At 42.1% G+C, this 13,238-nt stretch overlaps 1 protein-coding gene across 5 annotated transcripts in view; it reads left to right on the forward strand.

Annotated features, from left to right (window-relative positions):
* Nucleotides 1–1,011: 1,011 nt before the first annotated feature.
* FARS2 (phenylalanyl-tRNA synthetase 2, mitochondrial) overlaps nucleotides 1,012–13,238 on the forward strand; it is a 397,026-nt gene continuing 384,799 nt past the window's right edge. For 4 of the 5 annotated variants that reach the window (XM_056521084.1, XM_056521086.1, XM_056521087.1 and 1 more), the window contains exons 1-2: nucleotides 1,012–1,139; nucleotides 3,263–3,351. In XM_056521084.1, coding sequence (XP_056377059.1) covers nucleotides 1,084–1,139; nucleotides 3,263–3,351 — 145 coding nt within the window. In that variant the 5' untranslated portion in view covers nucleotides 1,012–1,083. The other variant, XM_056521085.1, reaches the window with a different exon arrangement.

A 13,238-nucleotide genomic window follows, 5' to 3' on the forward strand; every position in this document is an offset into this window, starting at 1 on the left:
GTGTATACTATGCAGAGTTGTGTGTATATATGTGTATACCATGCAGAGCTGTGTGTATATATGTGTATACTATGCAGAGCTGTGTATACATGTGTATATCATGCAGAGCTGTGTGTATATATGTGTATACTATGCAGAGCTGTGTATACATGTGTATATCATGCAGAGCTGTGTGTATATATGTGTATACCATGCAGAGCTGTGTGTATATATGTGTATACTATGCAGAGTTGTGTGTATATATGTGTATACTATGCAGAGTTGTGTGTATATGTGTATACCATGCAGAGCTGTGTGTATATATGTGTATACCATGCAGAGCTGTGTGTATATATGTGTATACCATGCAGAGCTGTGTGTATATATGTGTATACTATGCAGAGTTGTGTGTATATATGTGTATACCATGCAGAGCTGTGTGTATATATGTGTATATCATGCAGAGCTGTGTATATATGTGTATACCATGCAGAGCTGTGTATATATGTGTATACCATGCAGAGCTGTGTATATATGTGTATACCATGCAGATCTGTGTGTATATATGTGTATACCATGCAGAGCTGTGTGTATATATGTGTATACCATGCAGAGCTGTGTGTATATATGTGTATACCATGCAGAGCTGTGTGTATATATGTGTATACTATGCAGAGTTGTGTGTATATATGTGTATACCATGCAGAGCTGTGTATATATGTGTATACCATGCAGAGCTGTGTATATATGTGTATACCATGCAGAGCTGTGTGTATATATGTGTATACTATGCAGAGTTGTGTGTATATATGTGTATACCATGCAGAGCTGTGTATATATGTGTATACCATGCAGAGCTGTGTATATATGTGTATACCATGCAGAGCTGTGTGTATATATGTGTATACCATGCAGAGCTGTGTATATCTGTGTAGAACAGGGGGAGCACTCATGAGTTTGTCTAAGGATCATGAAGCTCCTCTTCTCTCACCTACTAAGAATATTTTTTTCACACAAACAAGAACTACAGGGCTGGACTCCTCCCACACACACGTGTCTGATCACATGATCATGACGTCATCACAGGTCCTCTAGCCCTGCAGGATGTTTCCTGTGCCCTCTTTGAACACAGCAGTCATGATCCTTACAGCACAGTTTCCGTGAGTGTGTAGCCTGCAGGTTGCAGTGTGGTCCCTGGAGGAGCTGGGGTGATAGCCTGGGATAATAATGCGCAGGTCCCCCTCATTGTGTACAGTCACACATACATGCTGCATGCTTTACCAGAATCCAGTTATGAGGGGCACTTGTAATTGAATGGGGATCTCAGCTTGGAAAATGTCAGCTGTCAGTCACACATCCCACCCTGTTCATTTTTTTTTTTAGGTCAGGAGAACATCTAGGACAGTGGTCTCCAACTTGTGGACCTCCAGATGTTTTAAAACTACAACTCCCAGCATGCCCGGACAGCCGTTGGCTGTCCGGGCATGCTGGGAGTTGTAGTTTTGCAACATCTGGAGGTCCGCAGGTTGGAGACCACTGATCTAGGGGTAGTATTTAGTATAAGGCTACATTCACATCAGGGTTAAAAAGCTCCATTTGCTTTGTTTGTTCTCAAAATCATACAAAATAATGAGCATCAAAGGGAACCCCGACCGACACCATTCAAAGTAATTGGGACTGATTAAGATCCGTCGGTGTCCAGTGTCATAACCTCCCTGCAGCTCTGAGATCAGTGTGTGCAACAGAGCTCCCTAATTGTAATGTGAACATAGCCTAAGATCTTCACAGCCCAATGGCTAAGGTGGCTTTTAAAAGCTAGTCCTGTGGTTATGCCACCTATGGGGCTTCACATACTGTAGCGCAGTAGCTGCTGATTGTGACCCCTATTAATCTTGTATAGAAATATATGTTAACATTGTATCAAGCTGTTATTTGGTCCAGGTACAATAAGATTATGTAGACATTGTGTGGCTTATGTACAGTGGCCCTGTTCAGTGTGTTCCCCCCCCCCCCCCCCCGTGTACGGTAGTACTTTATAGCATTGTCATTTAGGAAGCTGTATAGAAGTATTATATGTCTAATGAGTACCATACTGTATAAAGCTTATAAAAAGCCACTGTTTTGTATGGTTATTGTTCTACTCCAGGGCAGTGTGTCATAGGAGGGCACTAACAGGAGATCACCATGGTTAGGCCAATATATAATCGCTCATATCATAGTGGGATAAAAACACATTTATTTGTACAATTAAATTATGGCTTCGGGCGGTATTTCCCAACCAGTGTGCCTCCAGCTGTGGCAAAACTACAACTCCCAGCATGCCCAAACACCTGCGTAGGGCATAGCTGTCAAACCGTGCGCAGTGTATTCGAACGATTTGTTGTATACAGTGGTCCCCCAAGTTACAATATTAATTGGTTCTGGGACGACCATTGTATGTTGAAACCATTGAATGTTGAGACCAGAACTCTATGGAAACCTGGTAATTGGTTCTAAAGGCACCAAAATGTCATCCAAAAATAGGAAAAAGTGAGAATTAAAGAAAAATAAGTAGATAACTAATATAGATAAAACAAGTCCTTACATATAATAGTAAGAAAGATCTGCTGGGAGCTGTAAATCACTGTCTATGTCAGTGTTTAACAAGCAGGGAGCCTCTAGCTGTTGCAAAACTACAACTCCCAGCATGCTGGGAGTTGTAGTTTTGCAACAGCTGGGGGCACTCTGCTTGGGAAACACTGGTCTATGTTGAGGACAGGAGCTTCTTCGGGGTTCTGTACAGTACACACAATGTCCTAAAAAGTAACATGGAGCCGCCCTCACCTGGTGTCCAAAGGAGCAGGTAACCCTGGCACAGGTAAAGTGTACAGAACATGTAATACCTCCCTGTACTGTAGGGGGCGCTACCAGACACCAGTCAGTGCATGCACTTCAGTAATACAGGTGTTTACCAGTAAATTGCAAATTCTGATTGGTTGGTTCTTCCAGCCATTGACACGTATCACAGACCTGGACTGTCTGTACATTGTATGTTGAGTCTGGTTTCAACTTACGATGGTCCAGAAAAGACCATTGTAAGTTGAAACTATTGTAAGTTGAGGGATCACTGTATTAGAGCACACTGCTTTTATTTTCTTACGCTGACCCCACATGAAAATACCATCCAATGAAAATGCAGCTGTACCTAGTATAACATTGCACGTGTTGTTTCTGTAGAAAGAGATAATGAAATATGTCTGTAGTCTTTGCGGATTATTTTTTATTATTTTTTGGTCCATTACAGACGATGTTCTGGAGTCAGAAGGTGCATCCTGAAAAACATCACACAGCCTGACTGGAAATGGCATTCTACATTCAGTAACAGAAATACCCGTAAGATGTTTATTTTAATTTTTTTTAAGTATGATTTAGTTTTTTATGTCTTGTATTAAAGGCAAGCTATATGTGTTTATGTTGTAAGTTTCAATGCTGCCAGAATCACGCTGCTTGGCTCCATGATATAAATTTAATTTACATTTGGCATATAGTTGCTATTACAGTGTTCAATACAAAAATGTTCACTTTTATCTGGCAATAATGGTGTTTTAATAGTTAATGACATCCTACATCTCTTTAAAAGTTTTCTTCACTACACCATTCAGGGCTCCCGGCGGGGAATTAAAAAATGAAAGTAAATTACATCGTACATAACAGGGGAGTGGAGCATGGCGCCCGCTGTTTAATAACTTCTAATCGCATCGGGTCTCAGGTGCGATCAATTCCTCAGCCCCTGTACTACTACCCCCATCATGGAACAGAGTCTGTAACAAGAAGGGGGTAGTAGTACAAACACTAATGTAGCCTCCCCAACCACCGGCAGACTCCCTCAGCCGAGGAATTACTACTCCCATTAGAGATGAGCGAACTTACAGTAAATTCGATTCGTCACAAACTTCTCGGCTCGGCAGTTGCTGACTTTTCCTGCATAAATTAGTTCAGCTTTCAGGTGCTCCCGTGGGCTGGAAAAGGTGGATACAGTTCTAGGAGACTCTTTCCTAGGACTGTATCCACATTTTCCAGCCCACCGGAGCACCTGAAAGCTGAACTAATTTATGCAGGATAAGTCATCAACTGCCGAGCCGAGAAGTTCGTGACAAATCGAATTTACTGTAAGTTCGCTCATCTCTAACTCCCATCATGGAAACAAGTCTGTTCCATGAGGGGAGTAGTAGTAGTCCCTCTGCTGATGTCACCTCTTCTGAACATGCTCAGAAGTAATAACGGATATTATAAGCCAGGTGCAAACGGATGACATAAAGGCTCATTCGTTTGCCATAGATTTCAATGTTAAAAATAACGTCCGTTAATTTAAGTTTCTTGTGACGGAAAAAAAATGAGTACATGTGCCGTTTTTTCTTCCGTCTTCCATCACAAATAACGTCCGTTATTCATGACGGGCTATAACGGGTCATGATGATTAATCAAAAAATCCCATAGACTTTAATGGGATTTTGTAACAGCCGTTTAAAATCAGTTTTTTTAGGCTTTTCTAATGAAAGTTTATAACGGGTCTTTTAACGGAACAACTATATAGTGTGAAAGGGGCTTAGGTTCCTATTAGGCCATGCATTAGGCATGATCCAGCTAGGGCCTGTCAGTTTTGTACTGACACGTAATGATACAATGGAATACATAGTGATGCATACAATACAAGTATTTCAATGCACTATAGGAAACACTTGTATGTCTGTAAACAAAATATTATTTATAGTGCACAAAAACCAGCATTAGTTAAAATAATGTGGGACAAAAAAGAATCATTAGTTTACCAAAGAAAAATGATAACGTGAGTGTAAGGAGCTTAACGTGTTACTTGTGTATACCGCAATACCCCTTAAAATATTAACTTTATTGAGATCCAATTTAAAATTTAAATAATTTTTAATTTTAATTGGATCTCAATAAAGGTTATATTTTAAGGGGTATTGCGGTATGAAAAAAACAACAACCCTGTGCCTTTTAGTCCTTGACAAATTCATTACAACTAGTGATTTTTAAATGGGCACTGTCAGATTCATGCTCGGTGCTTGCCTCGAACCCGCCCCTTCCTGATCATGGGATGTCAGAATGAGTGAGCATCAGAACAGAGGGATATTAAAGCCAAATATAGAAGCTAGAAATATATATAAAAAAATGAAAAAATCTACAGAATCTGCATGACCTAGTGAGTAACATACAGAAGCATTATTTTTTTCTGTGATAAACAGGTACACATTAAAGGGGTACTCCGGTGCTTAGACATCTTATCCCCTATCCAAAGGATAGGGGATAAGATGCCTGATCGCGGGGGTCCCGGCGCTGGGAATGCCCGTGATCTTGCACGCGGCACCCCGTTTATAATCAGTCCCCGGAGCGTGTTCGCGCCGGGTCTGATTACCGGCGTCCACAGGGCCAACGGCGTGTGACGTCATGCCTCCGCCCCGTGTGACGTCACGCTCTGCCCCTCAATGCAAGCCTATGGGAGGGGGCGTGATTGCTGTCACACCCCCTCCCATAGGCTTGCATTGAGGGGCGGAGTGTGATCTTGACGCTAAGCCCTTGTAATGCTTTGCTCAATACCAGAGTGGTAAGGATCTGTTCTGAATCGGATTAGATGCTTGGAACAGACTGATGTGGTTGGTAAGCATGCCTGGGAGAAACATATATCTATCCTAAAATGAAAATACAAGGGAGATAATATAAGGGCAGACGGAATAGATCCCGTTGTCTTCTTTTCTTTTTTTTTATTGAACATCAGTCAAGGCAAAAGTGATTGGCAGCATTGACAGTTTTAAATAGAATCTGACAGATGTTCAACCGGACTAAACCCAGTATACTGGGATATAATGGGGGTGAAGAGCTTTAAAATGAAGGGTAACCTACATTTTTACATTAGGGATGTCCACAGTTCTGCCTTTTACAAGGCTGACTATCGGGCTCTCAGAATGAAGGGCCCGCAGAGCAGATCCTCAGTCATGAAGTGATGGAATATTTTAGCAATTGTAGCTCATAATGTAATTTTGGATATAAAAGTACTGGACATGTACACATTACACCTACAGGAGCTTTTAGGACATTACATTCTGAATCCATAGGCATTAATATTGAGTTGGACCTACTTTTGCCATAATAACATCTTTCCATCTTCTGGAAAGTCTTTCTACAAGATTTCATAGTGTCTGTGAGAATATTTGTCCTTTTATCCAGAAGAGCATCTGTAAGGTCAAACACTGGTGTTGAGCGAGAGGACATGACTAGAATCTTCATTCTAGTTCATGAAACTCACGCAGTCATGCCTTTATGTACCCTGCTCTATGCACTAAGGCACAGTCATGCTAGATCGGAAAAAGGTCAAACCCAACCTGTTGTTACAAAGCTGAAAGCATATAAATGCATGTTAACCCCTTAACGACCACGGACGTAAATGTACATCCTGGTGCAGAGGTACTTCGCTCCTGTCATGCACTGCAGGTCCCGGCTGCTATCAGCAGCCTGGGACCAGCCGATAATGGCGGACATCAGCGATAGGGCCGATGTCCAACATTAACCCCTCAGATGCCGTGATCAATACAGATCACGGCATCTGCGACGTTTAGATAGATGATATAAACGTCAATACAGATCCGCAGCCTATGTGCAGCGGAAAATCTGCAGCGGATTTTGCTATCATTGACGTCAATGGGTCACCAGAAAATCTGCATTAGAGAAAGATTTGCAGATTTTCCTTCAGACTCATTGAAGTCAATGGTAGCAAAATCAGCTGCGGATTTTCCGCAGCTAATACGCTGCCGAAATTCCGCAGGTAATCCACCCCTGTAAACGTACCCTAAACTGTCTTTGCTTTAGCTGTATTCCAAACCATAGGCCCAGTATTGCTAACAAGTACATCTAGACACCTGGATATAATTGACAATTTCAGCATACCCAAACATAAATATCATTATCGTATGTAATTTCCCTTTGCTCCCACTATGGCAATAAGTTTAAGTGTAAAGCTTTCGAATGGCTGTAATTGTTGGGTATTGAACTGGCTGATTTTTATTGAGGGTGAATGGCTTTATCTAAAGAAGCGTAAAGAGAACATGCTGACTGATAAACTGTCTATGTGGATATTGACCATAAATAGAGAACGTTATTATTTTCTCTCAGTTTTGGTTTTGCCATTAGTGGTTTTAGTGTAATCTGTAAATGACCACCATAATTATTCAGCAAATTACTCTCCGACCAAATAGGTCCCACCTCATCGGCAAAGCAAATCGTTACGTCCTCATGTCATTGTGTGACAGAGGTGAGGGAAATCGATCATGTACCTTAAATTTTCTGTTCCATTGAACCAAAATAGTGTTGGTCCATTGATTTCCAATCCAAGCCTCATTAGGGTTTGACACTGTTTGTTAGGTGCTTAGTAACAGATTACTGTGTGTCATTCATACGCCTTTCGAGACTGGTGAGAATTAATTGTTCCCTGTCAAAAGTTCGATGGCAAAGCAATAAAATATGAGTATTCTAGTTTAACTTGTTATTATCATGCTAATGAAAATGTTAACAGTGATTGAGGTTTGAAACGGGAACTTGGGACAGTCGCACTATTTAAGCACCATTCTTAAAGGGCTATTCCAGGAAAAAACTTTTTTTTATATATCAACTGGCTCCAGAAAGTTAAACAGATTTGTAAATTAAGAATGGAATGTCCAGCGCAGAAGATCGTGCAGAGATGAAGTTCGTTTATTGATAAAAAGCCATAACAGGGGTAAAGTAACGCGTTTCAGGTGCGTTAGCACCCTTAGTCGTACATAAGATAAAACCACAAATGTCTGTGTATTTATAGGGGAAATGACGTGACTCTCACAGGTGGGTGGCAACTGAAATTAATCACATGGCCATCCTCCAGGAGTCCGCATTTTAACCCTTTACAATCAATGTGAGTATACAAAGTTTAAAATGCATGAATAAATATAAGACAAAAAACGCAATATGATGCATATACATTGTACAGGGAATATACAAATGATCAAAGTAGAATAACATATTAAATTCCCCAAAAATATATATAATTATGCATGCAGCATATTAGCGAAGAAAAGCCGCACATGTCACTAGTCAGTCTGAATACCTGCCTGGATAATGGAATCAAAAGGACTGAATGGAAAAAGCACTATAAGAAAAGAGGAGCAAGAGAATAAATATAGCATAATACCTGATGCCTACATTGTGGAAAGAAATGAACCACAAGATGATATTGATATGTTATTCTACTTTGATCATTTGTATATTCCCTGTACAATGTATATGCATCATATTGCGTTTTTTGTCTTATATTTATTCATGTATTTTAAACTTTGTATACTCACATTGATTGTAAAGGGTTAAAATGCGGACTCCTGGAGGATGGCCATGTGATTAATTTCAGTTGCCACCCACCTGTGAGAGTCACGTCATTTCCCCTATAAATACACAAACATTTGTGGTTTTATCTTATGTACGACTAAGGGTGCTAACGCACCTGAAACGCGTTACTTTACCCCTGTTATGGCTTTTTATCAATAAACAAACTTCATCTCTGCACGATCTTCTGCGCTGGACATTCCATTCTTTGTTCCTATTGAAGTGGTGCCGCCTTGCACAGTCCGTGCGCTTTCGGGGGCCATTGAGGGTGAGCTGAAAACGTTGTTCATGCTTAAAGATTTGTAAATTACTTCTATTAAAAAATCTTAATCCTTTCAGTACTTATGAGCTTCTGAAGTTAAGGTTGTTCTTTTCTGTCTAAGTGCTCTCTGATGACACCTGTCTCGGGAACTACCCAGTTTAGAAGCAAATCCCCATAGCAAACCTCTTCTAAACTGGGCGGTTCCCGAGACATGTGTCATCAGAGAGCACTTAGACAGAAAAGAACAACCTTAACTTCAGAAGCTCATAAGTACTGAAAGGATTAAGATTTTTTAATAGAAGTAATTTACAAATCTGTTAAACTTTCTGGAGCCAGTTGATATATAAATAAAAAGTATTTTCCTGGAATACCCCTTTAATCATTTCACATTTGTTCTCAGTTTGTAAGCAGTGTATTTTGAGATGTCCATTAGATGGTGCTGACAGCAATGCCTTTCTTTTCTAAGGCACTGCGAATTGTTCAATCCTTTACTTAGGAAAATGCTAATTTTATTGGAGGGTGCGTAAGCTGTCAGTACTGCAGGTGTTTGTGATCACCAGGTTTTTCTCGCCATACGTTTTCATTGCAACAAATAGGCCATTTTATCTTGCTGCCTGCATGTAAAATATTACTGCATTGACCAGCTTTACATTTTAATCTGTTTGCAGTTTTAAGCCTTATATATAGAACAGGAAAAGGAGTAAGAACATTTCTTGGGTTCCAGTTATGCATATTGTATTTCATGGCAAGTAAATCTGTTAGCAGGAAAATGGATGTTAAAGGGGTATTCTGGCTTTATACATCTTATCCCCTATCCAAAGGATAGGGGATAAGATGTATGATTGCAGGGTGCCCGCCCCCGGGGACCCCGCAATCTTGTTGCAGCCCCCGACATTCTTTGGATAGGGGATAAGATGTATAAAGCTGGAATACCCCTTTAATAAGCACATGGCTTAATAGGACTAGTCATCAGAATTCTGGACATACCTTTTTCTAGCTCCATGGTTTTTTTCAGTGCAAAGATATAAGCCTTTTTTTTTATTATGCAAAGAGGCTCAAATGCCCGGTGATCATTCCCCAGTATTGTAAGAGCCCAGGGTTAGCCAGCCAATGTCAACTTTATCTAGTGGCTGCGAATGCAAGCAGGCTTGGGTGCGGTCATAAGGAGGAGATGGGCTGGAACTACCTAGGCCAGTGGTCTGCAACCTGCGGACCTCCAGATGTTGCAAAACTACAATTCCCGGCATGCCCGGACAGCCATCGGCTGTCCGGGCATGCCGGGAGTTGTAGTTTTGAAACATCTGGAGGTCCGCAGGTTGAAGGCCACTGACCTAGGCTCTTGCCATACAGGGAAATATCCCTCCTGGGCTTTTAAGCCTCCTTTGCATAATAACAAAAATGCTTATGTATCTGCACTGGAAGAACTGTGTGCATGAAAAAAAAAAGGTATGTCCGGAAGCCTGATGACTAGTCATATTTAGCCATATGCTTATTATTACTCCTGATTCTCTGCTGACAGGTCCACTTCAAGGTCCTGGGCACCATTATCCACTGCTGCATTGGAGACGGATCCTTAATGCGAATTTTGCACTTGGCTTAAAGGATCCATCTCCTGGGCAATTGCAATAGCTGCACTTGAGAAATTAAAACGCCTGCTTGACTAGAACACTAAGTATATACTTACTACTCTACCAGCCCTATGTATTTACTACTCTCCCAACCATATGTTGTCAGCGGTATTAAAGGGGTTCTCCGCCCCTAGACATCTTACCCCCTATTCAAAATTTAGGGCATAAGATGTCCCCCGCGATCTCCCTGCTGCACCCGCCGTTTGTCTAGAGGGTCAAGTGCAGTGCCGGAGGCTTGTGACATCACGGCCATGCCCCCCCCCCCCCCCCCATAGACTTGCATTGAGGGGGCGTGGCCGTGATGTCACAAGCCTCCGCATAGCCAGTCATCCAGCACAGAGCGAAGTTTGCTCTGTGCACTGGATGTCTGGGGTGCTGCAGCTGAGATAGCAGGGGTCCCCAGTGGCTCGACCCTCGCGATCAGACATTTTATCCCCTATCCTTTTGGATGGGGGATAAGATGTCTAGGGGCGGAGTACCCCTTTAAGGACTGAAAACTGCTGATAGATTCCTTTGAAACTCATTTACCATTTTGCGAGTTCGATCTGGAAATTTCTAAAGCATCATAATGTACCTGCTAAATACTTTTAGTAGGGATTGACCGATATCGATTTTTTAGGGCCGATACCGATAATCGGTCACCTTTCAGGCCGATAACTCATCCCCGGTGTTATAATTACCTGTTCCCAGGGTCCGTGATCTTTTTGGCTCCTGTGCTGTCACTGTGCGCACTGATGGTGACGTTGCGTCGGGGACGTCACTCGTCATTACGCAGCACACAGCAACAGTGCAGAAGCCAGAAGGATTGCGGACCCAGGGAACAGGTAATTATAACACCAGGGATGGGGGGAGGCGATGGGGCAGCGGCATGGGGGGAGGCAATGGTGTAGTGGCGGCGGTATGTGGGCAGAGGATGGGGGGAGGCAATGGGGCAGCGGTGGCGATGGTCGTCTCTGGCCGGGGGCGGGGAAATTGCCGATACCGATAATGTCCAAAATCGCGATTATCGGCTGATAATATCAGCCAAACCGATATTCGGTCGATCCCTAACTTTTAGTCAATGACTGTCTAAAGTATGGAATCCATGGACATCACCAGATGCAAACTTTCCTTCCTTAGTAACACTTTTTCAGACCTATAAATGAGGCACATCCAGTTGCTACTTGTCTATTTAATAGCATTCTCAACTCTGTAAAGGGTTAGGTTGTAACTTCAGCCCAGTTGAAGGACCTGTGACCAGGCTTCCCAATAAAACGGAGAACTGTACCTGTTTTGTTGTGTGTGCAGAGTATCAGATTGGTGCATGTGTGGTGCAGCAATCCTGTTACAAGGACTGTTTTACAGAGTGGTAGTCAGTATTATACAAGAGCTGCTCTTCAGAAAGAGAAAAAGATTGTCATAAAAGCTGTATCACAAAGGGAGACCGCTTAAAGGGGTTCTCTGTGATCTCGGCTGCGGCACCCCAGACAACCGGTACACGTAGAGAACTTTGCTCCGTGCCATAGACTTGCATTGAGGGGGTGTGGCCATGACATCACGAGCCTCTGGCGCTGCACCCAATGCTCTAAAGGAACGCCAGGTACAGAAGGGAGATAGGGGATAATATGTCTATGGGCGGATACCCCTTTAATACCAGAGCCCCCAGCGGAGATTGCAGTCGGCACGAGTAATCATTTCAGGTATTACAGATTTGTACAAGTTACCTTTGCGTTAAAGTTAAACTGTTTCAGTAAACTATAATCTGGAACTGTATTCATTGCTGGTGTTACAAAGACCGTTTATGTTCTTATATTGATACCAAATATGCTGGTCAATGATTGTGCACTGTTCACCTGCACATTAAAGGTGGAATATTCTATTTCTTTGTCTTAAAGATAGCCTGGCACTAGTTTAATGCTGCCCAAACCACCGACAGCACAAAACAATAAACGGCTCCCTAATCATAATGATCTGCAGTTCACTCTGAGTGGCTGTGCTGTTTGGAGTTTCTAGTTACCTGGGCAGTCCACTGGCTATAAACGACAGATTTAACCTTCTGTTGGTCAGTGTTTCGTGCTGTCCGCAGCTTAGGAACATGAAACTAGCGACAGGTTCCCAATTAAAAATGAGCATTTTTGCTGCATTTGACTGCATACCTCAATATACTTTAGAACTCCTACTGCTACAGCTCAACTATCTGCAGTCACATTCCGAAACATCTTTACCCCAGTTCTATTGGCAGCTATTGATGCCAGATTACAGATAATGCGGTATGCTTTGGATCATGAACCTTTCCAGTCTTCCTTCAGTTTGTTCTCTTCCCATTATTCTGTCTAAAGAATCTTGTTCCAGAAATGGGCAGCTTTTTTACCCAATATCTTCTGGTTTTGGCAGTGGTTTGTATCTTTAGATTTACTTCTGTCTTTACATTCACGGAGGGGTCTTTTGATTGTAGACCTTGGCAATAATGGGGGAGATTTATCAAAACCTGTGCAGAGGAAGAGTGGTGCAGTTGCCCATAGCAACCAATCAGATTGCTTCTTTCATTTTCCACAGGCCTCTAAAGAGGCCTGTGGAAAATGAAAGAAGCAATCTGATTGGTTGCTATGGGCAACTGCCCCACTCTTCCTCTGCACAGGTTTTGATAAATCTCCCTCAATATGCCTACCTCCTTGAGATTGTTCTTGACTTTGCAAGATGTTGGGAAGAGTTTGTTTTCTTTACTAAGGAAATGATTCTGCAATCCTTCACTTGAGGTGTCCCCCATACTCTTCCAGGCCTTTCATGTTGCTAAGCCAGTGCTCTGCTTCTTTTTAGAAATGTACCAAGTTGTTGACTTGGCTACTAGTTTCAGCTATCTCTTTGATAGATCGGTTCAGGTTTTTTCCAGTTTTCTATGCTTGCATTGCCACATCTTTGGACTACACATTGAGAGTTCCCATGAGCAGCTACCGAATGCAAATTCAACACTTGGAATCAACTCCAGA

Source organism: Hyla sarda, chromosome 5 (assembly GCF_029499605.1).
Source record: "Hyla sarda isolate aHylSar1 chromosome 5, aHylSar1.hap1, whole genome shotgun sequence".
NCBI classification, from domain to species: Eukaryota; Metazoa; Chordata; class Amphibia; order Anura; family Hylidae; genus Hyla; species Hyla sarda.